The 27,607-nt window shown below is 38.8% G+C and overlaps 1 protein-coding gene across 1 annotated transcript in view; it reads left to right on the forward strand.

Moving 5' to 3' along the window:
• The window catches only part of col14a1a (collagen, type XIV, alpha 1a), a gene marked incomplete at its 3' end in the record, with an annotated part of 82,662 nt that overhangs the window by 30,110 nt on the left and 24,945 nt on the right, over positions 1-27,607 (forward strand). Inside the window, exons 13-32 of the mRNA XM_079469817.1 lie at positions 273-412; positions 668-794; positions 1,845-1,984; positions 3,174-3,306; positions 3,424-3,471; positions 3,587-3,723; positions 6,830-6,965; positions 7,781-7,903; positions 9,313-9,462; positions 13,024-13,140; positions 16,368-16,514; positions 16,984-17,058; positions 17,772-17,911; positions 19,781-19,913; positions 22,827-22,970; positions 23,068-23,232; positions 24,096-24,134; positions 24,593-24,731; positions 25,878-26,020; positions 26,197-26,306. Of these exons, the coding sequence (XP_079325943.1) occupies positions 273-412; positions 668-794; positions 1,845-1,984; positions 3,174-3,306; positions 3,424-3,471; positions 3,587-3,723; positions 6,830-6,965; positions 7,781-7,903; positions 9,313-9,462; positions 13,024-13,140; positions 16,368-16,514; positions 16,984-17,058; positions 17,772-17,911; positions 19,781-19,913; positions 22,827-22,970; positions 23,068-23,232; positions 24,096-24,134; positions 24,593-24,731; positions 25,878-26,020; positions 26,197-26,306 (2,486 nt within the window). The remainder of the gene's footprint in view (positions 1-272; positions 413-667; positions 795-1,844; positions 1,985-3,173; positions 3,307-3,423; positions 3,472-3,586; positions 3,724-6,829; positions 6,966-7,780; positions 7,904-9,312; positions 9,463-13,023; positions 13,141-16,367; positions 16,515-16,983; positions 17,059-17,771; positions 17,912-19,780; positions 19,914-22,826; positions 22,971-23,067; positions 23,233-24,095; positions 24,135-24,592; positions 24,732-25,877; positions 26,021-26,196; positions 26,307-27,607) is intronic.

Here is a 27,607-nt window from a genome sequence, read left to right on the forward strand (position 1 = left end):
CCCGAGTCTGCCTGCAATTGGGTTCTTCTCTCCACACAGTTCATAACATACTGACCCTGTGTTTCGTACACCTGCCAATAAGCCTGCAACTAAAAACTTTAACTTTTTAACATTTTAAATCATTTTCTAATACAGATCAGTATAAAGTCCAAAACCAATATTGAATTGACATGCAAAATGATGTAAAAAATGACTTCCAGCCTGCGTGAACGACTGAATTATCTATTGGGACTGTACTGTATAACTGACCATTAGTCTCAATCTTCCTGCAGTATCTCTGAGACCTCCACGTAACCTGCGGGTCACTGAAGTGGACCACAGCTCAGTGCGACTCAACTGGGATGCGGTTTCCAGTAAGGTTAAGGGCTACCGTGTCATGTATGTCAAGACAGATGGTGTCCAGACCAATGAGGTGATCGCCAGAGCAGAACCTTCAATGCACACAACAAGCTTTCGCTCCAATCTGTCGAACAAACATGCGCACACGATTTCACTCTCACGCTCAGTTAACCTTTCGTTTTTTTTGTGAGACTGCGTTAGCTTCAATATTCCTAGCACTTATACAAACTAATAATGTTAAAATCATTATTTTTATTATGATTTACACTCTTGTGCCATAACTCATTCAGTGTAGCTAAATGCATTGCGCATTATTTCTGTTGTTCAGGTGGTGCTGGGTCCTGTCACCAATGTGTCACTAAAAGATTTGTTCCCTTTAACCGAGTACACTGTCGCAGTATTTGCCCTCTATGATTATGGCCAATCAGAGGCGCTCAGTGGCGGATTCACAACAAGTAAGTAACTGTTGCTGAAAAATGTAGGGTTTAATTGTTTTGCATAAAGGCGGCTAGTTTATAATGGGTAGAGGGTTTGGATGTATGCACATAGTTTCTCCAAGTGCCCGCTGGTATTCATTACTATGAGCACGGACAACAACAAACCTCATCTTCTCACAGCGCTGCTCATTTAACATGTACATGTATGTGCATATTTTTGCCATATTTTCCACCTCCAAGAGGACATCTTCCATTTCTCGCTGCACACAGAGTCTACAATTTACTCCCAGCTGGAGTGCAATTCTAATGCTTTGTCCTTTACTCAACCGGGAGTGGACACCTTTTGTGTCCTGTATAAAACATCACTTTCTTGGTACTTGCGTGTAAGTTATTCATTGGATGCTGGAATCTATCAGGTCTGGACCCTTACCTTCTTTCTGTGGGTGTCCTGACTCCCTATCATTTTTCGTAATGCAGAACAATACATTGTTCAATCAATTGTTCATATATTGAATTTAAATTATTTTTGTTCACCCAATTTTTTTATTCAATCATCCCAATAAATCAAATCGATATCGGCCTAAGTGAATTGTGCCATTAAATAAACACTTAAATGTAATCTGTAACAGAGTAATGAAGACAATAATTCAACCCCCACAGAGATAACAGAATAAATCCAACTGTATTACATGGTACAAATGGTTCCATTTGCATAATACAAATCAGCGGACGCTTGATACAATTTCCAAATATTTAACAAGGTTGAATCAAGAACAAAGTACAATAACGCACTGAGGAAGGCAGACTTTAAATAGACTGCCAGTCTTAAATCCCTGCGAGCACAAATTAACAAGACCAATGCTAAGAGGACTCGAGACAAGAGCTGTCAGACGTGGCGCTGTGATAGAGAAAACTGTTAAAGAAGCCTGCAGCCACATGGAAAGACTTAAAAATATGTACGTGATATGTGTCTGCATGTGTTGGTTGACGTTTTTGGATTAACTAAATTGTCTTTTCAAAGTTCAAAGGTTATTGGTTTGCTCAACTGTGTGTTGATGTCTCATTTAGAACTTGTGCCAGCTCCATTTGGAATGATGACCGATGAGGTCACCTCAGAGAGTTTCCGGGTAAGCTGGTCAAACCCTGCCAGGGATGTAGTCCTGCATAGGCTCTCCTGGTCACCCAGCAAAGGAGGAGATACGATAGAGGTCAGTCACTTGATGTGGTGATGCGGCAGATATAAGGCACTGAAATGTTTGTTCCTCTCCAGTGTTTATAGAAAAAAGTTTTGAAAATATTTGATATTGAATCAACTTATCACTTATAACTACCGGAGTCGCTATGACTAACATACTTTCCTTAACTTCTGTAACAAGATTGCACTGTTTCGGCGAAACTCTGCACTGTACATTGACAAAGAGAAACTAAAATTTGATTTTTATGAGGTCCTTGAAAATGATTTATGAGTCGATCAATACTTTCCACTAACTTTGAGCTTGGGGCCAGCACTTACTTTCGATTAGAAATGACCAGTCAGTCACCAATGCCCAAGCATACAGAGCATGTCTCATCACAGCCCACATGACCACGCCACAAGTGCTCGCGTGTTTGTGCGTGTGACGGCAAATTTTTTTATTATTGGCCGGGATTTAGTGCAGCTGTTTTTTATAGATAGCACCGCAGGTCGATATTTTTACCGACAGCCACTGGAGCTGAAAATAATAACATGCTGTGAGGCAGACTGGAATGTGGCTGGAGCTCAGTATCCCAGAGCAGTGAAGTCAGCCCACAAACACATTTAGTCGTCAGATGGGTTTACTGGGACAGCACAACGCTCACAGAGAGCCAAAGCTCTTGTAGTTCAACCCATAGCAGGTGTGTTTTATAATGTCCTCATTGTTGGCAGAGCTATAGCCTTGAGCTGTCACTAATATTTATGAGAAACACGGTAAATTGGTCACTGACTTTACTCTGATGCTGCTGCTGCTGTAAATACATCTGAAATGTATTTTTGACCGCTACTTATTTATACATTTGTCATTGAGTAGACACTTTTGTTTAAAAAAAACAACCTCTAGACCCCATGAAATGTTTACACTAGTCTTACAGTCCACATTAAAATTAGGAAAAATAAGGATTTATAGTTTGAGCTGTCTGGTCAGAACCAAGAATCAAAATTAGAATTGATATAAAAAAGATCTGAATCAATCCGGCCTAGACGGTTTTAGCAGCAACACCAAAAACAAATGTTATGTGGACATAAGTGTGGCCATGTTCACGCCTGTTTTAGATGACATCAGATTTTACACAAACAAAGGAGTGTGATAACCAAGCATCATTGGATTATAACTGCTGGTTTTTAACTGAGTGTTTATACAGTATGTATGTGTTATATAGGTACTACTGAAAGGAGCTGTGGACTCATATGTGATACATCACCTGTCTCCTTTCACCGACTATAAGGTGTCAGTGTCAGCTGTCTATAAAGATGAGACAGAAAGCAGCTCAGTGGTGGTGCTGGAGAAGACATGTGAGAGATGAAATAATCTTTATAATCCAATCTATGTACTGTTAGCATCTGCTGCATGATGCACTTTATCGCAAGTATGATCAAACAGATTGTCTTTCTTTTATGCTCTTGTTACAGTGGGCTGGACCACCGCGATTCCAACCACAAATTACCCCACCACAGAAAGTAAGACTTTAATGCTATCCTTACTTCCATTTCTACTGTGATGGATTGATAGGTGAATGGATGGATGAAGGGTTGGATATATCAGAATGTAACTGATTTAAACCATCTCATGAAGTTGTTCGTTTGGGACTGACTGACCTACGGGTGGACGACGAGACCCCCTATAGTCTGCAAGTGAGCTGGGAGGTGCTGGATTCAGACGTGGAGCAGTACAAAGTGACGTACGTCAGCGCGAATCGCGCAGAACAGACGGTGAGCGAATATAACCACAGCGTAACATGCTAATGGAGGCATTTGTCAACAAAACAAACAACCCAAGAACGCCCTCCTCTTTTGTCATCATTTCTTTCTGGATTCTCGATCACTTTATCTCCACTCTGTTTTCCACATAAGAGCGCATAAAGAGGCCATTGCACACCTGTCTTATTTGTGTCCCAGCGAGGCAGTTATTTCATAAAGTTACCTATATTGCTTTTGGGCTATGAAAATATAACGTGACAAATTTATTACCTTTGTGCTGCGTGACTCCAGGCTTATCATATTCCTCTGGGTAACTGGACTAGAATGATGCAGTGCTGTTTTTATCTGCACTAGTGTTATCTTCTGTTGGCTAAAGTCACTGTTTTAAATGCATGTGCTTGAGTTGGGAACCTGTAGTTGTTCCATCTAGAACAACTGTGACTCATTGCATGAGCCAATTCAGGCATTATTCGTGCTTTTGATGTGATCCACCGTTTTCATGGTATTCGTCTGACTTTGACACAACCTTGGTCTGGGACTTTCATGATCGCTCATGGTGTAAAGTTTCATCCGGACTCTGCTGTGGCTCCGTGCCCCTGACTGTATGGAATATCGACCTCTCCTTGGTTGTAATTCTCAGAGAATCATTGTGGGTCAAGCTGATAGAAGGATAAAGCAGATGGGGCTGGGAAAAAGGAAATTCCATTATCTTTTCAAGTGTCATTTAGGTCACCGAGACCAAATGAGAAAGGTAGGGGGAGGAAGAGAGAATAGCATAGAGACTAAAGTAAAGGAAAGTAAATGCACTTTGGGAAAGTTTCGACAAAGTTTTAAAAGAAGAAAGGAATAGAAGAAATAAAGGAAGGAAAGCAAGAAAAGAAGGAAAAGGAGAAAGGAAGTGTGTAAGTGGCTGTAGGGAGGTGGTTTCAGCACCACAGGGTTGGTGGACAGCTCCACTGATGGGATGCTGCTATATAGACACACAGGAGCATCTTCCACAGCAGGAGGTGAAAGAGAAACGTCTTGACTTTCAGAGCTCGCTGAAGCACACCTTCCTGCTGGTTAACTTCAAAGGACGTTGTAATGGAAAAATGACCTACCATTTTTCAAAATGAATAATGCATTGGCTTTTTTAAGAAAAGGGAGGACATGTTCTGTAAAATGTCATTTTTGGTGGGCTTCGGTGTTAGTAATTATTTTACAATACAGAATTATAGTAATTGAGTGCCTTAAAGGGTTTGTTCAAGTTAAAAGTATTGTTTTGTCCTAATTTATTTACACTCGTGTTGATGGCTTTAAAACACTGATTTTGGGGTGTTTTGGGTTTTCTAGTTCCGGTTACAAATTCTGGTTACAGAACAGCCAAATTAACATATATAATACATAGAAAGAGACATACATGTGAATATTTGTGTTTGGAACAGTTGTTTTAAAGGAATAGTTCACCCAAAAATGATGTTTCATAATTTACTCTACCCTCAAGTACTCTACCCTTCCAAATCTATATACATTTCTTTGTTTTGATGAACACAGAGAAAGATATTTGGAAGAATGCTTGTAACCAAACAGATCTTGGACCCCACTGACTACCAATAGTAGGGAAAATGACAATGGTAGTCAAAAGTGCCCCAGAACGGTTTGCTTCCCTAAATTCTTCGAAATATCTTCTTTTGTGTTCAATCGAACAAAGAAATGTATAAAGCATTTTCTACTATGGTAGTCAATGGTGGCCAAGAACTGTCTTGTTACAAGCATTCTTCCAAATATATTTGCGTTCATTAGTAACAAAGACATTTATACAGATTTGGAACAACTCAAGAGTGAGTAAATAAAGACAGAATTTTTGTCCTTTTGTGAACTGTCCCTTTAAGAACTTTGACATTTGCTGTGCACAATAACCTTCTCATCTTGGCACTGTAAGGAGCGATTCACATTTCACGTCTTTTGCGCGAGCACATTCTTTATTTTAAATGTATAGGTGTGGCAAGCTCGCTGTAGTAGGGGGCGAGGCGGTCGCGATGTGCATTCGGTGTGTCGATCCCGTTTTCTAGGCAGGTCAGGACAGCATCGAGATGAAGATATTCCAACTTTTCAGAATGCCGCACGCAGGTCATGTGACAAGAACCAATGTTGACAAGCTCAGTGTAGATGTAGGCACAGTGGTCACAGCATAAAAAATCTAGCAGCACACTTATTGCAAGGTATTTTCAGTGCACATAATCCATTACCTGTATGCTTTGTGTATACCTCATCATCTCAACAGCAATTGTTACCCATGGTTGCTTAGCGACGACAGACGCCGGGAGAGCGCAAACTCCTAGGCGCTTTGGAAAAAAAAGGAGAAAGCAGTGCGCCTCGCGATTTTCGTGCGGTTTTGGACACGAAATGTGAAACGCCCCTAACATGCACATGACACAAAAGAAAGTTGGAGTGTTGCCTTATTTTTAGTTGACTTATTTGCAGTCTGTTCAGTGATTGTGCTCTCACACAGAGGAAGGCACTCCACGTAATGCAACCCAACATTTCATTATCAACAGGCAGTGCACTGCCATGACAGCGTGTGTGTGTGTGTGAGAGAGAGTGTGTGTGTGTGATTAATGGTGTGTCTGTGGTGAATGACTAGAGTGATTGGATGCTGGTTATAGAGCTGAGTGCTGGCTCTCTTGATTTCTATCCAAACCCGTAAAGTTCAATACACACATTTCCAGTTCTTTGGCTAATACCTGAATGGCTTCCAGGCGAGCAGATCAGAATTCCTCCATTTAGGAACATGGTTATTAGAGCCGAGACAACTGCTTAAGCCTTTGGAATTGTCAATCTTTCATTTAGCTTCTTACTTTATCCGTAGCCACAAGATCATAATCATAGTATAGACAGCCATGATTATTTACACAAACATACACACATCATTTTTTTGGGACCACAAGGACATCTAGTCCTCACAATGATTACAAAAACCCAAACAGGTTTGCTTTTACACATAGTGGGGACTTTTCTTAGATACCAAGGGTTTCTATACTACGCAAACTGTATATTGTATCCCATAACTGTCATTCTACCCCTAAACATAACCATAAATAATCAATAATCTAGTTTGAAATATTCCACTACTCTCCAGGTTTCAGTTGCGGGAAACAGAAGAAGCGTGATACTCCAACCTCTCCTCTCGGACACGCACTATAAAATCACAGTGACCCCTGTGTATGCCGACGAAGAGTCCACCGCGCTCTCCATAACCTCATCCGGAAAAACAAGTGAGTCCGGGGCTACCTTGTGCTACATTTAATTGAAGTACCTTTCACACCGTCATGAACTGATGCAGTTACACTAGTTTTGTATTATTGCGGCACATTTACATAGAATTATTCTCTAGCACTTACTCATATCCAGGGTTTCTGGAGACTGATGGTATTCTTTTCAGATGTAGCACCTGAGAGCTGAAAATAGATCCGGCACAGCCTGTCCGTACTGCAGATTGAAGTTACACTGTCGGTCCCCTAGTGAAACACATTACTGAACAGGTTGAATTGTGTTGATTTAGCCTATTAGTAAGCATAATGAATCCTATCCATCCCATCGCTGATGCTCCCACTATAATGAACTGCTCGAACCCGACTGGTTTTCCTCTGATGGGATTGATCATCTACAGCTCTCTTCTACCTTCACATTACAGCCCAGTGGTGTCTCTAGCTCGGCTGATTAGAGATGCTAATGTCACCTCACATTGAACTCGCACATTGGAAAAACCTTGTGCTTGTTTCTGATTGAGTTTCAGGTTGAATTAATTATCAGTCTGGTAAAATGCTCAGCGGAGGAGTCATTATGTAGATCTTTGAATGCTGGGAATGCTCGGCAGAGCTCCAGTTCAGAATGAGAAAATAAACTCTGGATCTTCTTTGGCTGTGCTCTTTATTTCTAGAATCTTTTTTTATCTCGCAGTGATTCCTCTTTTATTATTTTATCTTCAGTAAAGATTGTATGGTTGTAGGTTAATCTACGGATCATCCGTTTTCAATATTGTCTGGTACTGTAGATACTTATCACGGTCTTCTCTCTTCTGATTGGCTAGTGCCACTGTCTGGTCCCAGTAACCTGAGGGTGTCTGATGAATGGTACAATCGCTTCCGCATCACCTGGGATGCCCCTCAGTTCCCCACTATGGGCTACAGGGTCATCTACCAACCCATCTCTGGTACGTAAACACTTACATCATAACGCTCTCCAGTCTGTAACTTATTATATGTAATGTGTATATACAGCATATACAGTATATATATATATATATATACATATACACCTTTTTAAACAGTCTAGATAAAGCATCTAGGTTCGCAAGACGCTTTACCAAAATCTTGAGCAGACATCAATGTCTACAGCTCTGAATAGTACCATTCTTCCATCTGCAGTCGGCTGTAAACAGAGGCTGTAATGTGGCTTCAGCGCACCAGAGGGAAAAATATCTCTCCTCTGTTTTCCACTGAAGTCCAGCCCAATAAAGCCCTGTATTCCATTATATGATCTTAAACTCTAGTCTGCGGTGAAGAGAAATGGCTTCTCCACCTACATTTAATGCCCTTTGAAACAGCTCCCGACAAGCTGCTAATAATTCACCCAAGCAGCGGTCAACGTATTTTTATTCTGTTCAGGGCTCATTTTCTGCGTCTTTTTCTGCGTGTCCTTGTGAGTGTTGTTGAAAGAGAACGATTACTTGTTCTTATTTAGTTTCACATCCACTTTTCTTATGTTCTTTAGTATGTATTTGTCTCTATAGTTAGTGTGTTTTACAAAACGTCTATCCATTCTTTTTCCTGTCTTAAGTTTAGTTTAGCTGGCGATCTTGATGTAGAGAGACTGTCATTTCTGTGCCCATAAACAAACAATGATTGTTTTCAAGCATGTTTTTTCAAATACTTTCCCCAAACGGATATCGTTGGTTTTGCCAGTGTTGCTGTGTTAGGCTTGCCGGGATCCTTAAACAAGAAGAGCAATTTTATAATAGTGTCATAGAGCCACTCCTTATTTAAGAGGAAAGAAGTATCTGCATAAGAAATAAATCTCTGGTATTAAACTGGGATAAGAAAAATATGTTTATAGTTTATGAGGCCCATTTATAGAGACAGGTTTTTTTCCGAAATCGCTGTAGTATTGTTTTCAGAACTTAAAGGGACAGTCATTTCTGTCATCATTTACTCACCCTGGAGTTGTTCCAAATCTTTAGACTTTTTTTTGTTCAGATGAACACAGAGAAAGATATTTGGAAGAATGTTACCAAACAGTTCTTAGCCACCATTGACTACCATAGTAGAGAAAATGAAACATTGACTACCATAGTAGAATGACAGTGAAAATTACAATGCAACAGAACTGTTTGCCTTCCTACATTATTATTTTGTGTTCAACAGAACAAAGACATTTATAAAGTAATTATTCCTACTATGGTAGTCAATGGTGGCCAAGAAAGGTTCATAACTGTGTCACAACGTAAGTTGAAAGTTCAATATAGTTACAATTACATCTTCAAAAGTGTTAAACATATTCACATTTTTAGTGCCATTATTCTGCAAGGATGTTGAGATGTTTGACTCTTTTCTCTGTGAACAGTGTCGGGTCCAGCTTTGGAGACCTTTGTGGGTGACGATGTGAACACCCTGCTGATCCTCAATCTGTTGAGTGACACGGAGTACAGAGTCCAGGTCATCGCCTCCTACACCACAGGCTCTAGTCAACCCCTCACCGGCAAGGGCAAAACACGTGAGTCACCCGCCACATACAACCACAAACATGAATGTTGAGACCTATGCTTAATTCCTGACACATCACCTTCCTCCACGGTCACCTCTGATTTTTTCTTCTCACTGTGATCGTCCTTGCTAATACTTTTCCCATAATTGATAATACACAGCTGTGATAATATCACTGTCCCTTTTGCGTTTTAATGAAACCTGAAGCTTTCCTTTCGATAGACGGCTACACATACATCAACAGGCAGACAGCTCCAGTAATGACAATCCTTTGCATATAAATTCGATATCTACAGGAACATCGCAAAGTTATACCTGTTTTAGCGATGATTTTGTTTTCTTGGGGAGTGCCGAGGCTATCCTTCAGAATACCGTGGTGTCTCTGTACCAATATGAGCTCACGGCTGTATCTTGTTTCAGGCTGGTCAGATAAACAGCACTATCTGAGGTATTGTTAGATCAAAATATAGCATGAGACTGAGGCACTTCACATAACATTCAGGGGCAAATCCACCAAATGGTCACTTTTGCGCATAGTATTTTAGTGTAAAAACCTGTATAAACATTATATTCACTGACCACCACAATCCAGTCTGAACAGGAACTACATTTGCTGGAACTGCACTACATTCTCTGGATAATTTTCAACAAAAAATCCTTTTCAGTTTTCAATTTAGGTTTAGTATGGATTTCGGCTATTCACTGAGGGCGCAATTAACCTTGAGTTATTACTGCTTACAGAATGACGTCATATATTTAAGATTATTGTTAGAGATGTCATCTTGGCAGCTGTTCTTCAGCAACTGATGATTAAAATAATGAATTAAGTGAATAACAATTCGATAATAATAATTAAGAGTATAATAAGTAGACATATGCACATACAGTTCATGAAAGTTTCAACGTTTTAAAAATAGGATCACAGTGGTGGTGAGATGCTGCCCGGTCCTAGTAAAGCAGCACTTTCAGTTCACAAGATTGGGAACTGTGCCATGCAAATTACGCTCCGCTTGAACTTTGGGTCATGTGGTACCATAATCTGATTAGCATAACATTTTGTGTGAATTAGGCGCTGCAACACAGACAGCATGAGCAAATAAACAGCAGGCAAAACGCAGTCTCTGTGACATTCTTTCTTGACATTCCCACAATTCCCTGATGTTAAAGGGATAGTTCACTCAAAAATGTTCACTCACCCTCAAACCTGTATAAATGTATATGTTTTGTTGAACACAAAATAAGTTTTAAACAATGCGGAGAACCAAAGAGTTCTGGGGCACCATTGACTACTGTAGTCAAAGTCCAATGGTGGTCAATAATGCCCCAGAACTGTTTAGTTACAAACATTCTTCCAAATATCTTTCTTTGTGTTCAGCAGAACAACTCAACATAATACGGGTTTGGAACCACTTGTGGGTGAGTAAATGATGACAGAATTTTCATTTTTTGAGTGAACTATTCCTTTAAGTCTGCTAGTCTTGCTTTCTTAGAATCTTCGACACAAGCTAAAGATTGACCAAAGGATGAAGCCCAACCAAAACACAGTCCTTAAAGATATACTGTCAATCTAAGTTTCTAATATAATTGATTATTCCCGTCACACTCCATTGCTGTCTAAGGAGCATCCTATATTATTTCAACCAACAAGATGACATCTACATACTGCCTGATCTTGAGCTCCATCAATTTTTCATAAGTTTTTTGTTTGACCTTTGAATAATTGAATGCGCAATAATGGATTTCTTCACCTCCTTGTATTACTACTATCAACCAGAAGGCCTTTATGCATGCATATAGTTCATTAAAATAGTTTATATAAGGAGGAACGCTTGTCACATGCATTATTCAGAGCATTAAACCAATCTCCACCACTGTGCACCATATGTTTTGCGCACAGTCTCCATTTTAATGCTTATCAGGATTTCCTAGTCACAACCCTACCGACATGACGTCCCGTTGTGTAGCATGAATTACAATGGACAGCTTCAGCATCGCAAGTATTTGCTTTTTAGGATCTGACTCCTATAAAGAGGAGGTTAGTGTTCTCTCACATGGACTTCATCCAGGACAAGCTGAATTTGGGTTTGCCACAACTTTTGGCGAAGTGTTTTGTGTAAAATGAGCCAGTCCGCCGTGATAGCCACAATTGTGTTTGTGATCCAACTAGTTGAAAGTCCAAAATGAGTATTGTTTTTGACGACTAATGCAGACCATGTGTTGTGGCTGGGTTCTGCATTTTAATTGTTTGCTGACTCAAAAACGTGCTAATTCCAAAATAAGCGTATTTTTCTTCTTTCAGATGAGTTTTCTTTCACACAGCCCATTTTGTGTGGTTTCAACGAAGACACAAAAGAAATAAAGAAATACTGCTGAAGAGCATTTGTGGCTTTCGGATGGAAGGACCGTTTGTTGAATATCACGTTTTCATGCCCGACGTGTTTTTAGATCCATTAGCTTTGCATAACTGGCAGTGTTTAAAGGGGATCGCCCTGAATTAAGAGTCAAGTTCCCCATAAGCACAATCACGAAATGAACTTGAAATCTCATGGCTCATTAATCGTTCCTGCAAAATGTGTAGTTCCTTGCATTTTACGTTCCTTTGCATTAGACTGAACAACAGAATAGAAGAATTATAACGAATGCCTGTATACCTGTCCATTTTAAAGCAATAATAGTGACACAGAGAAAGATATTTGAAAGAATGTTAGTAACCAAACAGTTCTTGGGCACCATTCACTACCATAGTGAAAAATAAATATTTTGAAGAAATATTATTTGACAACCATTGTAATTTTCCCTACAATGGTAGTCAGTGGGGTCAAGAACTTTGGGTTTTACGTTCTGCCAAATATTTTTCTCTGGGTTCATCAGAAAAAATACATTTATACAGATTTGGAACAACTCGAGGGTGGGTAAATGAAAGTGTCTATTGGTCTCAATTTTTGGGTGAACTGTCTCTTTAACAAAGATGAATCATGCTGAAACTATATTGTTCATTGTTAGTTCATGTTAGTTCATGCATTTACTAATGTAACAATTACATGACCCTTGTTGTAGTGTTAAAAAGAAATAGATCAAAAAGTACAAATATACTAAAAATCTTAAATTGACAGAATGAAATATGCAATAATTTCAAAATATACATGTAGTCATGGTATTCAAATCACAGTTATCTAAAGATCAATTTTGACTTGGAAATGTAATTTTTTGTGCAGTTTTAAGAAAGCAATTTTTACATGGAGTATGTTGCCATTTGTCTGTCTAATTTGGGACGAATTACTGTAAAATATTTGTACACTTAACTGGCAGACCCTTTATTCAAACTAAACTAACACAGTGCTTAATCTTTCCATTCTATCATCCTATACAGTACTGGATTAAAGCATTACTGGAAATAAGACCATAAAAAGTGAATACTTTTTTTAACTAAGCCTTTAAATTACACACATTTTGTTGGAAAATCTGAAAGATACCGATTCAGTATTTTATTTATATATGTGCTTTTTGTTATTAAATGTAAAGAAGTATCTTTGTATTTCACATATAGCTGTGTTTGTCTTCTCCCCTTCAGTGCTCCTGGGAGTGAACAATCTCAACACATACCAGGTCCGCAGTACCAGCATGTGTGCCCAGTGGCAACCTCAACGCCATGCCAACCTCTATAGAGTTACCATTGAACCAGTCCTCAGTGAGTAATACATACACACATCATACCCACTCCCAAACAACACTAATGTGTTCCTCAACAAAACCACACAAGGCTACAAAACTGACATGTTCAATTTCATACATGTTTCGATAAGGTAATGGGTTATTACGGCCCATTTCAGCACATACGTAATTCAGAGCCTCTAGGCTATACAAGACTTATCTTTTATTGCATGCATGCTGCTATGCTGGCTTGCAACATGGTTTCAATTCACATTTATTGAAACGGCAGAGTCAGAAGCCTGTTTTTCATTATTGCTATTCTTATTCCTGTGCGCTACCTCACCCTCATCTCGCAATCCTGCAAACGTTCTGTCCCACTTCCAGCGTGTGACTGCTCAGATGGCCACCAGCTCAGCATTGCTATTAAAAACAGATGCCGTCTGGAGCCCGTATGTGTGCACAAGTATTTGAATGGCAAGCATAGCAACAAATAGACACACTGAATCGCTCAGCAGAAATGTTGGGGTCTTCAATTAGGGGTCTTTGTTTTGACTGTTTGACTTCTAACAGGTTCGGTAATGAGAACTAATAAATCTGCTCCCAGATCATTAAATTTATGACATTTCGGATCTACAAACCCTGGCAGAGATGTGCTGACCTGTGGCTGATTGTTACCATGATAACCAAATATAATACGGTTACTCAGGCAATTTCTAATTGTCTTTATAATAATGTCAGTAGTATTGTTCGGAAAATTACATATGGTAAACATTTACCAAATAAATAGATTTTTGCAAGTACGTACATTTATCCTGACTTTAAAAGCCTTGGCAACACTCTAATAGACAAAAGGTAAAAATAAACAGGTAGAATTAATGTTTAAAGCTGTTATGTGACCTTCTAAACTAGATTGTGTTTTTTTAGTTCTCATGGACAGGACAGAATTTCCCATAGACACCACAACTACGCGATTGTTTTTTTTTATGATTGTGCAGCTTTTCAGCTGTAGCATTACAGTCAAACCCATGAATTGTTAGTGCTGGGAGCTCATGGTGAAATTGATCATTCCTCTGTGCAAATGCGGGGAGCGGAGACAGTGTCCCGCATGTGTCAGAGATGTGACTGGACTAAGAAGTGCATTTTGTTGAAACAAATGCTTAAAGCGCGATTCTGAGCTGTTTATTGAGCCTATGGCTGCTATTCCACAGAGCAGGACTGTAATAGGCAAATGTCATGTCCTATTGTTTGATAGCAGAATTTACTATCAGCTTCCAAAATTTTGCATACCACATTATCATTGGACAATAGAAAGAAAAATACTTCATTTTAGTGCATAATGTACTTCAGAGACCTTTTTATAATATCACAGTCCAGAAAGACGTGCTTTGGGAAAAAATCCTACATTAAAACGAGGGAAAAGAAAACATTTCCGCCTCCTATAATCTACCAGTAACCGTATAAGACTGCTTGTGAAAAGCCTTCCCAGCCATTCATCGTCCCGGTGGACACAGCTGTTTAATGACAGACAAATGAAGATGTATGAACCAAGCCAAGCTGCTGGATATTACTGTCTGCTATTACCAACACAACAAAGAGATCGATGGGATAAACATGTAGTAAAAGAGAAAATGAGAGCCGGTGTCGGATAGGACACATTTACTTGAAAAGAATTCAAGATGAGAGGAAAAGGTTGCTTAGGTTCACTCGAGTCTTTCTACACTTAAGCCTGGACTGCTTATTATGGTGTAGTCATTTCCCTGCAGTCTTCAGATTAAAGCGATTAAAACCTTCACATTGAACTCAGGGCTGAATACAAGATTTCCTTTATTGTGCTCATGCACTGGCCCTTTTCTCTTTGGAATCATCTCTGGAAAATAATCACAGTTATGATGGTGATAAATGGTCATCCTGCTTCATATTCTGAGCCCTGCTTCTGCTCTGAGTGATTTCCTAAGACATGATTTACTTACTATTTCTTTCATTAAAACAAACGCAAAATTGTCTGTAAGAGCAGAAGCAGCAAATGGCTGTTAAAAATAACAACACTTCAGTGCGGCTATGGTGCTACCATGTTTGTGATTTTGAAAACTAAGCTTTGTTTCTTGCATCACTTGTCATGAATTAGGACAGAACCAGAGTGCAGGTAGATGAACGGTTAAATAAACTTTTATTTAACAAAAGACCCACGATGGGGAAAACATGAACAAAAACAAGGCAAAATCAAAACTTCCCACAAGGGGGACCAAACATGGTTTCAGAATGCTAAAGGATGTGACACCGGAGAGAGAGCATGGAGTGACAAAAAACAAAACAATGCCCTTTCTCCACAAAACACATGGGTCTGACATGATCTTGCCACAAGACTCGAAAACCAAGACAAGCAGAGGCAGGATCATGACATCACTGTACTGTCTCAATAATTAGCATAATTGTTTGCCTGAGGAAGCTGTTATAATTGCAATTACTTTTTTTATTTAAAAAGTGACTTGACATTTGCAGCTTGGTACGATATGCATTTTAATACCATGTATAGTACTCTCAATGTATGCTGTAATCTTGAAAAAAAACGTATAATAACTGTTTTTCCCTTTAAAATTATGTTTCCCTCGTTTTTTGTGTGAATTTTACATTTTTGGACCGTATTTTAAATATTACATGAAACATTTTTGCATTATATTTAGAAAATCTGTAAAATAATTATTGTAAAAAAAGTAATAAAATCATTCAGTGAACACTAAATGGAGAAGAGTTTTGTGACGCCCCCTTCTAATAAGTATATAGCATGCTATACAATACCATATTAAAGAATTTGGTTTCCATCTTTGTTGCAACGTTTTTTTTAAGAATATGTTTTTGTTCTGATTTGACTGTAGCCCTGTGTACACATCATTTGGCTCAAAGGTGTTCATCTGGGCTCAGGTCTGAGCTTTATGCAGACCAGTCCAGTTCTTTCACAATAGACTGAATCATTCATTTCTGTTAAAATCTTGTTTTGTCCACAGGGGTATTGTCATTGGAATCAAGGAGTCCTACATAAACTGTTGCTATAAAATGTGAAGCACAATTCTCATTAAATGCTGTAGCATTAGATTTTGTGCTAATCTAGTCAATCATTTTCAAGGGGGCGTCCCAACAGTTTCCATAAGTATTGCTGTTGTAAGCCCTGTACAGCATTTTGCATTTTATTATTAGCTTGTGCCTCTTTCTTGTTCTGGTGTATGCTACCTAATGACCATGTTTTAACCCGAGTCTTTTTATTTCTAGGTGGTAAAAAACAGGAAGTGAGACTTGGTGGGGGCGCATCCAGACATTGCTTCTTCGATCTTTCCCCCAACACCCCATACAAAATCAGCATCTATACCCTTTCACAGGACATGGAAGGACCTGAAGTCACCACCATGGCTGCCACTTGTAAATATTGCACACATTTATGACTGCATGTTTCACACACTGTGAGACAAAAATTATAATACATTATTAAGACTTAAGTTAGATGATTACTTTGTCGTTATATCAGAATATTTTACGCGATGTTTTCTCTTTTGTATTTTGCTGCACAAAATGTATTTTGGGTAACAAGGCGTTGCATGATAATGACTTCTAGATAAAAATCTGAAGAAGCGATGCACTATGTACTACAGATGTCACACTAGCTGATCTGTGAACAATAGTGGGGCATGAATTTTTCCTTCCAACTGTGAACGGGACGTCTGTACACTGAATCTTAGAGAAAAACAGCTCTGCCTTCTCCCTAACACATGGTAGTGGGTACATCCAGTGAAGTGAAGAAGAGCAATGCATCTTTTTAAAACCACAAAGTGTATAATACCATGTGTGATAGAAATGTTTTTTATATTGTTATTTTGTTTTGTATCTGTAGCTCCAATACCCACCCAACCACCAACTGACGCACCCACCACAATCCCTCCTCCCACCATCCCACAAGCTAAAGAAGGTAAAACATCAGCTCACTTTTATTCTCTCTTCATCTTTCTGGCCATTCTTAAATCATTGAGATTATTAGCCTCTGAAATCTGTAAAACTGTTCTGAACGCGATTGTTTTCCTGGTGTCCCTGTGTGTTATGTGACCTTTCACTAACGTACATCTCCACCGACAGCCAACCTTTCTTTGTTCTCTGAGACACTCCGCACAAACCCCCCACACGGGACTTATTTAAGAATTTTTACTTTTTACATAAAATCTTTTTAAGATCATTCACCACCCGCATTGACCCTTGAATGTTTATCGTGTTTTAATGTATCTCAAATCTTCCCCCTAATAAACTCTTGGCCTGAAACCGAACACATCCTAGATTTATTTGTCGGCTTTATATCCGCTTCTCTGCATTGTTAACGCAAATGCTTTCCTTTCAGTGTTGTATATTACACCCGTTGAGGACAGACAATGTGTTTAGCACTAAATCCTGCAAAGCAACAGTCAGGTTTAAGCAGGGGAGAGGAAAGGTGGCGGGGAATTAATTAATTTCTTGTTTTATGCTGCCTACTGTGATGGAAATCCTGTCAGGAAGAAAGGGAAGTGTTTGGAAGCATTTGACATCTGTTGTACCGCAGTGCTCTGACAGTAATGAGAATTTCCTATTTTAGTTATTGATTTTTCACCTGCTCCTCTCTCTGTTTCTCTCTCTCACACTTTTTTAAACTTCTAGTTTGCAAAGCAGCCAGGGCCGACCTGGCTTTTCTTGTAGATGGTTCCTGGAGTATCGGAGATGACAACTTTCAGAAGATTATCCGCTTTTTATACAGCACAACTGGAGCTCTTGACGTGATTGGTCCCGAGGGAACACAGGTGAGCTCCGCATGAAATATTGATTAAATTCTGCCTACCTCACACTGTTTAATCTGTTTATATTACTGTATATAATATTCTAACGTTTTGACAAAAATATTCCAGCATCCGGTTATTCCAGACGCACATCTTTTAGTATAAACGCAAGAACAAGGTTGAGGACATCGTGTGTCCTTTTAAAAGTTTAGACTTTTTCATCTATTTTTGGTCTGCCTATTAGGACCAATAGAAATCTTCTGCAGCCCACCCGAATCTCTGAAAACTTCACATGGGGTTGCAAACCTCTGGGTTGTCTGGTTTGTGTGAAAAAGTGAGAAATCTTGCTTATTTTAGAAAATGTGCTTCTCTTTTTTTGTTGGACTGGGGCATCATGGGAATGATTGCTCTGGCCTTGAGACCAGACTGTCTAGCATTTAACCCAGTACCCTGAGAGAGCATTAGGTAAAAATAGCTTTTGTCTGGACGTTTCAGTCCCAAGCTCATAAGATCTTCATCAACACCATCAGCAGCATTAGGATCATTGAAGTGGATTTACAAGAATGGTGTAAAAACAAGAGAAAGGGCATGTTTGAGGAGAATAAATGAAAGGACGGAGCCAGAATAAACAAAGGGACACATCACAGATAAAACTGACTTGTTTACACACTAGTAGAGAACAGATGCAGAGAGACTTGTGTGGGAACAGACCCTTCATTAAATTGGCAGTAGGACGTGTAGACATGTTTGACTTGGCTCAACCCAACGGAGTCAACAGTGTACCAGCAAACTTTCATACATGATGATTTTGAGTCTCATATAGTGTAATATTTAGAGGTTAAAATACAATAAATGAATACAAATAGCAATAAATGAATAGTGCTGTCACGCGATTAATCACATCCAGAATAAAAGTGTTTACATAATTTATGTCTGTATACTGCGCATATTAATTTTATATTTATAAACACAAAAACATTTTTAGATGTATTTATTTATTTTTACCAATAATTGAAATTATATATACATGTTAATTAATTTTATGTTATACTATTTTATTTATAATTGAAATTAAATAAACATGGATTATATTTTCATGGATATAATTATGCATGTATGTGTATGTGTTTATAAATATAAAATGTAATATAAAATGAATATTCACAATACACAGACATATGTGACCCTGGATCACAAAACCAGTCTTGAGTAGCATGGGAAAATGTTTTGTAAAAGTAAAAAATACACTGTATGGGTCGCAATGAGGATTTTTCTTTTATGCCCAAAATCATTAGGATATTAAGTAAAGATCACGTTCCATGAAGATATTTTGTAAATTTCCTACCGTAAACATATAAAAACGTTATGTTTGTGAGTGGATGGCCTGATATTGTCCCATCCTAGCAACCATATATCAATATAAAGCTTAATTGTTCAGCTTTCAAATGATGTAAAAATCTAAATTTCGAAAAATCGACCCATAAGACTGGTTTTGTTATCCAGGTTCACATATATTATGTAAACACACACTTTTAGTCTGGATGCAATTAATCAAAATTAATATTTTGAGAGCCCTAGAATAAAACAATAACATAAATGAGTAATAAATCAAATCAAATAAAACAATTATGTCATATTTTACTTATCCTGACATACTCGGCCCCATGTTTTCTTTCTTCAAGGTCATGGTTTTGAGTCACTTAAAAGCATCTGCATCTGCCAAATACATAAATGTAAATGTAAACCCCAAAAGATTCAGTCCATGTTTCTACTGACAGCATTTTATCATTGAGCAAGACAAATGACCTCATATTGTCCCAAGGGGATTTTGTAAGTGTACTTACTTTTAACCTTGTGCTAAATGACTAAAGACTGACTGTCTGTTACCGACAGGTGGCCATTGCTCAGTTCAGTGATGATGCCAGGACTGAGTTCAAGCTGAACTCTCACAGTGACAAGGAGTCTTTGCTGGACGCCGTGCAACGCATCACTTACAAAGGAGGAAACACTAAGACAGGCACGTACAGTACAGTTTTACGGTCCTCGTGTGATTTAAATAGCACTTATGGGTTTTGATTTGAAAAATAGCAGCAATAATGATATTCAGTGGGATCTGCATTTGGGTAACAAGTACAATTTACCTAAATCAGCACTATCCGGCATAAGCCAACCTAGACGGTTGTAAATTCATGCCAATATTAGCCGCCTTGTTGATAAATGTATTTGTGTAGTCAGTGCTTTTTGGAATGCACATTATATCATACACGGTCAGAAACAAAATGTACGCAAGCTCTAACTGGGACGGTACCCTTTCAAAAGTTCCTAATATGAACAATTTAGGTACCAATATATATATATACATATATACATTTAGTTCTGATATGTACCAGAGACACCTTGGAAGTGTTGTAGTACTCAAGACTGGTCTTGATTTCTGTTGTGTCGGTAAGAGATGAATGTGGGATTGTCCTTAAAGAAATCTGTCAACAAAATGTATACGAAGGCTCACGATATCCAAAAAGTATTTTACTATTAGATCTTGTTTATTTATATTATATCATCGGACGTGATCTAAAAACATCATATATCAATGATTAATTCAGGTTTTTGGTGCGTTTTTGAGCAACACAGTTATTTTTCAACTATGTAGTTAAAAACGATTCTGTAATTATGACTTTTTAGTGTTATGTGGATGTTTTAGAGGATTTTTAGTGGTGCTGGTCTTGACTTGGTCTCGGACTGCGTTGTTCTTGGTCTCAGCCCCTCAAAGTCTTGGTCTTGTCATAGTCTCGACACCCTGGTCTTGGTTTATGTAGTCTTGACTACAGCGTGGGTACATTTTTAACAATTTTTGACAGTGTAACTGCTTTACAGAAAACCTTCCTCAAGGGTTTTCTTATGATGGGTGTCCATAAACATTCATCCTTGCTTTTGACAAGTATGCTATGTCTTGATCTTCTACAGTAGGATATTACAAAGAACCTAACCCCAGATCATGATTTGAGAAATCTGATAAGAACTGCTTGGTTCCCGCTCAGCCTGCAGCGGGATGATATGATGTGTCTACACACATGTGCTCGGAGGTCTTGCCGTGTGGCTTTGTTTTAAAATGAAACACCTCTCATTCCTTGTGGTGAAACAGCAGCAGGCGTGTGGCAGATGTCTTCACAGAGTTCTCACCCTACTGTGTCTACACGCGCACACACATTATCTACTCTATATAAGATATATTCTCCATAGCAATGAGGTCCTGGGCTCCAGTGTCTCGTTGCTGATGGCGTGTACGTGTCAGTGGACATGCGTGATCCAGGCATTATTAGCTTGTGCATTTATTCATCTCAGCATATGCAGGCTGCTCATTTAAAACATAAGCGTATATTATATTTCCTAGTGTATTAGGGCTAATTGCGTTTATACATTCATATGCCGAGGGTGATGTCGAGACTCGGGGCTATTGGCCTAGTTCAGTGTGTTTAAACTTGCAAAAACAAGTCCGCTTTTAAGATTAAGAAGGTCAACGCTTCTCTGAAATGATTTCTATTACTGTATTTCGGCATTTTATTTTGCATATTAAAACAAGTCAGTTCACAAGGCAATAGCCAAAGCCCACAAACACAAATGAGCCAATCACATCCGTGCACAATTTTGATGGATGATGCAGTCATGAAGTCGTGCTCATCTGTCAGTCAAGCACCAGCGTTGTTGTCCCCGTCAACTCAGGGCAGCGTTTAGCCGTAGCTCCCAGCGCCCATCGAAATCCTTTTGTTCTAACGCGATTTTAAAACAAAATAACTCGCACTTCACACGGCTCCACCGTCTGCTTCTTTAGTCTGTCATTTGTCTCCCTCTGACAGCAGCTGAAGAAAAGCCAGAAAGAAAACAGACAGCTTCTGAAGTCAGTCAGGCATGGCCACGGGGACCCTCGTTCAATCCCTCGCAATATATCGTCAAAATGCAGCATCTCAGACACGCGTCCATATTTTATTCAGAGCGCAGCTTTTGTGAGGGGATTGCGACTAATACTCGTTCATCCGGGGGAACCTGAGACGTTTCGGAGAGATTAGCGATGCAAATTGGAAATGAGCAGGCGTGCTGATGTTTCTCAGCCGCTGAGCCAAGCTGGCGATAATGACGAAATATTGAAATGAGGAAAGTGTAGCTCGTAAGATCCCACAGTTCAAGCGTGTCTGGACTGACGGCTTAAGACGCTTTTTTATCAGGGGTCTGGTTCGTCTCGCTCAGTGCTAAATCAAGTTGGCACTTCGTGAGCTTAGAAATAGCAATCGTTAAGAAAACACGTCTCGTGAGTCGTGAGGAGACGTGTCAAAAAGCCAGAGCAAAGTCTGTGAACCTTAACAACCTCAAAGTGTCTTGACAGGGTAAAGATGCGAGAATCACTTAGGGATTTTTGAATTGCTTTTTGTGAAAATTTCTAAACATTCCTACAACAAGATAATATTCTGTACCTGAGAGGATGTGAGAGATTTTAAAAACGTTTGTGCATAAAAGCAATTCTTTGAAGAGAGTTTAGATGTTTTTACTGGGAATTTTTATAACGATGAAACTTCAGACTTTAGCGTTTTATAAAATGACAGATTAAGCCCATATTCATACAAGAAAGTAGATTTCGAAACATAACCATGCAAAAGATTTTACAATTCTTATACAATCTTATACAATATTATAATGTGTTTTTTATACACAGTTCCAATCATTTTTTGGGGTTCCTTACTTTAATGTTATGGATCAACGTCCCAATGTTTCCTCTCAAAAGTCTTGCTCAATAGGCCTACATCAAACAAGCACAAATCTAGCTGTCAGAAGTAAACAATTCCTGTAAAATCCATCATATTTTAGGGCTTTCCAGGCTCCTTGTAGCTGTGTAAATCCTGCTCTTGGCCTGAGACAGTGACATTCACTTTTATGACTCTTGATTCAGGCCGAGCCATTAAGCATGTTAAGGAGGCCATCTTCAGTGAGGATGCGGGGGTGAGGAGAGGCACTCCCAAAGTGTTGGTGGTGCTCACGGATGGACGATCCCAGGATGATGTCAACAAGATTTCCAAGGAGATGCAGATGGAAGGTGAGGGGTGTTTATTTTCATCTAGTACATGTGTCTTATAAACGACGGGATTTGAAACACGCCAACTGTTTCTGTGTTTTGGTTGTTGTCACTGTAGGCTACATCATCTTTGCCATTGGCTTTGCTGACGCTGACTACGGGGAGCTGGTGAACATTGCCAGCAAGCCCAGCGAGAGACATGTGTTCTTTGTGGATGATTTGGATGCCTTCAAGAAAATTGAAGAACAGCTCATAACTTTTGTTTGTGAGGCTGCGACAGCCAGTACGTCTCGTTGACAATTTGCGGAATGTTCAGCTTGTGGTTCACCCTTTAGCACGTCCTGTAGCTTGTTTCTGTTAAAAAAAATGTTTTAAGGTCATAGCTAGTTAAGGTATACTGTATATAATGATTTTAGCCCCACTGAAACGTTGCTTTTACAAATTAGCATTCAGGGATCATGTGTGTAAATGCTGTTAAGATTTTCCGTTTAGTTCGACACTTATATGGACAGTTCACCCAAAAATTAAAATCTGTCTTTATTTACTCACCTTATTGTCATTTCAAACCTGTTTGCCTTTCTTTCTCACAAGATATTTTAAAGAAAGTTGGTAACTGAACAACAGCATTTACTTCTATTGTATGGACATAAAACCAAAGCAAGTGAATGGATGCCGGTTAACAACATTTTTCTAAATATCTTATTTTGTGTTCTGCGGAAGAAAGTCATACAGGTTTGAAATGACATGAGGGGGTGTAAATGATAACAGGATTTTCATTTTTGGGTGAACTATCCCTTTAAGTCAGTAGGACTTTAGTAATGGCATTCTAAGCTGTGTAAGATTATAAAACAAAGTTAAAATTGCCATTGCTTTAGAGCTTCAAACAACTTTTTAAGTTCAGAATGACTTTGTACGATTCAAGGCAATTACTCTCTAATGACTTTTTAAGTCCTTTGTTTCTTCTAAAATAGTCCTCAGTTGTGTCTCGAAACCTCAATTCTATAATACAAGTTTGAAGTTTATTGATCTTGAATAATATACTGTTAAAACGCTCTCTGACCAGGAACAACATTTGCATGCGTCATTATGTAACGTATCATTATAAAAAGTCATTTTGTTCTCAGTGAATTGTTGTTTTTTCTGCAGCTTGCCCCTCTGTGCTAATGAACGGGAACACTTTAGCAGGTAAGACAACAGTGAATGCCGCAGTATTCACACACTGACAGAAAATACAGCAGCATTGTGCTGGATGAGAGGATCAGATCTTAGGGTTTATACATAGAATTAGCCGTATTCGTTTCCTGTCAATACTTAACAATTACTATACACGGTTTGAATGAGTATGTCTTTGTCTTTTTCTTTTCACACCATCATTTGGGTATAAAAAGGCCTTGAAATGAAGACAAAGGCCATTTTTTCAAGGTTCTCAAGGTTATTGGTTGTGCTTGTGTGGCTGTGTTAGGGTGATCAATAAAGTCTATAGTTTTTGTAAAATCCACCTAAAACGACTTACTCTTATATTTTGGTCATACATTTTAAGATAAGCAATGAGTATTTGAACACCTGCAGTGTTAAGATTAAGCTTCTTTCTTCATACATTTCAGCTACTATAGATGAACACATAAATCTGTTGTCCTCTGTAGGCTTCCGTATGATGGAGATGTTTGGTTTGGTGGAGAAGCACTACAGTAGTGTCCAGGGTGTTTCAATGGAGCCTGGAACCTTCAACAGCTTCCCCTGCTACAGGTTGCACAAGGACGCCTTCGTCTCCCAGCCAACCAGGTGTGTGTGTAAGCCTTTATTTGGTGTGTATGAACGACTCCAAACTACAAGGCTGCGAAATGAAGAAATGTGCTATAGCTGTAACATGTCACATGTGAAATCAGAGAAAAATATAGATCCAGTTTAATCCAATCTAGAAGTGCTGTCAGCGAGCAGGAGCGGATTAGCCCCTGGTTTACGTACGAACACGAAGAGAGATTGGGCTTCTGCGTCCGTTCCTCCGAGCACTGACCCTCCGCCTCCATCATAGCATGTCATAATATTTAGATTAGGCTTGACTTTCCTGCGCGTAGGAGGAATGTTGTTATTACAGTGGAGAGTTTCAGCACGTGGATGAACTTCACTAACCACAGACTAGGTTTACCTCGCACACAGGGAAATCACTGAGCAGCGCCAGTGACCCAAAGAGCAATAGACACATTCTGGATAATACAGTTTGCATTTATTCTTTAGGGGAATGTGTTCGTTTATTATGCAAAAAAAAACCCTGTTTAAATTAGGGCAAACATATACAGCATCTTTTAAACAAGACACATTTACATCATAAGAAATGTAGCATAATATATTATGTTTTTTTTCAGAGACTATATCTTGAAGTAGGTGAATTGTTCTCATTGCGTGGGTTAAGTTTATTCTTGATTTGTTGTTACTTAAAGCAAGACAAATCAATGTGCCAGTGGGATAAATATTTACTTTTTACTTAAAACATTTTTTTACCACATGCAATATTTTTTAATCCATTTTCATATAAAAAAATGTAGTTCCATACCAGAGATTTATATTTGTCTGAACAATGTTTGGTTGGTCTTAAGGAGTAATATTATTATGAATTCATTATATATAAAGTTCTGATTGATGCACATCTCTTAATGTTGTGTGTCAAAGCTCTACTTATGAATATGACCTTTTTAACGTTGTTATTTATTTGGTCAATGTAAATGTCACTATTCATGTATGTATGATGTATTATGTATGCTAACTTAACATCAGCCTGCCCAGTGACTACAGGTGAAAATTTGCTCTTGAGCTAAAACCTGGTACTATGCATCTCTCCCCTTGAGGTTAATGTTTATTGTATGCTGTCCCTGTTTCTCTAAATAAATAAATAAAAAATACATTAATTAATGTGCGATTTTACACTTTTAGGTATCTTCATCCAGAAGGACTTCCTTCTGACTACACGATCTCAGTGCTTTTCCGCATCCTGCCTGAAACCCCTCAGGAACCCTTTGCATTGTGGGAAATCCTCGACAAAAACAACGAGCCCCTGGTGGGCATTATCCTGGACAGTAAGTAGACCTATTTGTCTTTGCGATCTCTTTTATGCTCCTTGGCAACATAAAATCTATTTATTGAAGATTTTGCTCTGTCTACTTCACTGTAGTGTTTCCCATTTTTTCTATCGATTCCATATTTTTCACTAATGTCTCCAAGCACATGAGTCTAACTTTTTGCATTTCTTCAGATGGAGAGAAAACATTAACCTTTTTCAACCATGACTACAAAGGAGAATTTCAGACAGTGACTTTCGAAGGTCCCGAAATTAAGAAAATTTTCTACGGCAGTTTCCATAAGGTCAGTCTTTCTTACAATTTGGAACATGGCAACAACCGCGATTCCAAAATCTATACCGTCATTTGTGTCACACACTTTGGATTTTCTTGTCAGTCAAATGAACATTTAGGACCCTCTTGAATTATATTCACAAAAGTTCATGTTCATTTTTGCCATGTGCCAGCTCACTGTACTTGATATTCTCATTTACCTTTAGAAGCTTAACTAATTAGCTTTTTAGTGGTGCCTTTAATTTCAAAACCGAGTAACACTGAAGGTTTTTATTATATGAGCTGTATGCGGTATCTGCTTCCCAACTCCATACAGTTACAACTAAATTGTTGTAATAATATTTTTTAAGTTTTATCTGGTGAGAATTTCTGTTTGATGAGCTTCTTTTGCACTTTTCCTTTCATATCATGTCCACTTCCCGTTTCTAAACTGTCCTTTGAGCCCATTAGAAACAGGAAGCGGTGCTGTCAGAATGTCCACAAGGGATTTTTAATGATCATTCATCTACAGAGTTTTGACAGTATGCAAATGGCTTATGATAGCCCTGTCCTGTCCAGTTTATGTATTCTTTATACACGTCAATGCTTATGAAGAGAACTCTACCATTCCCCAACTCCCCCCAGAATCTGTCTGATGTTTTTGAAATCTCAATGTGTTGCCTGTCTGGTTAAAATTCCCATTTTTTTGCCAAGAATGTTCTACCTTTGATTGCTTGACAAGTCCTCGACAGGCTTTGATGCGGTGACGCGTGTGTGTGGTTATGAGCGAGAACTCTCTCCTGACATCACTTATGAGGTGTTTGGACGCTAATCCCTCTTGGCAGAGCTCGTCTAGATTAGAGACTCAAGTAACAGAGATACTACAACAGCGTCTCAGCTGCAGGTTCTGAATTGTTTAATAAATCACAGCCCGACTTATGCAAATGTTTGAGTGGAATGAGACAATTTTGATAAAGATTTGTCACTGCTTTCATCACTCGCAAAATAATTTCCCTAAATCCTTGTAGATATTTTCTGTGCATCTGTAAATAACGGCGTACAAAACAATACAAACGAGAGCTTTTCAAGCGAGAAAAACCCAAAGTAAAACGTGCGAATTTCTTTGTGTGTGCACATATAATCTGCTTCAGGATTGAGTCAGCACTGTTTTATTTTGTGGTTTCTAATGAGATTCGTGTTTAGAAGACTGCGTCTTTGTGTCTAAAGCTGAGGGTTTATCTGACCACAGCCGAATGCGAGTTCCACCATGTAATAAACCTTCTTTGCACGTCATTCACTGTCTCGACCCTGAGCGAAGCACATTTGGCTTGA

The sequence above is a fragment of the Barbatula barbatula genome (assembly GCF_947034865.1).
Source record: "Barbatula barbatula genome assembly, chromosome: 12".
Lineage (NCBI taxonomy): Eukaryota > Metazoa > Chordata > Actinopteri > Cypriniformes > Nemacheilidae > Barbatula > Barbatula barbatula.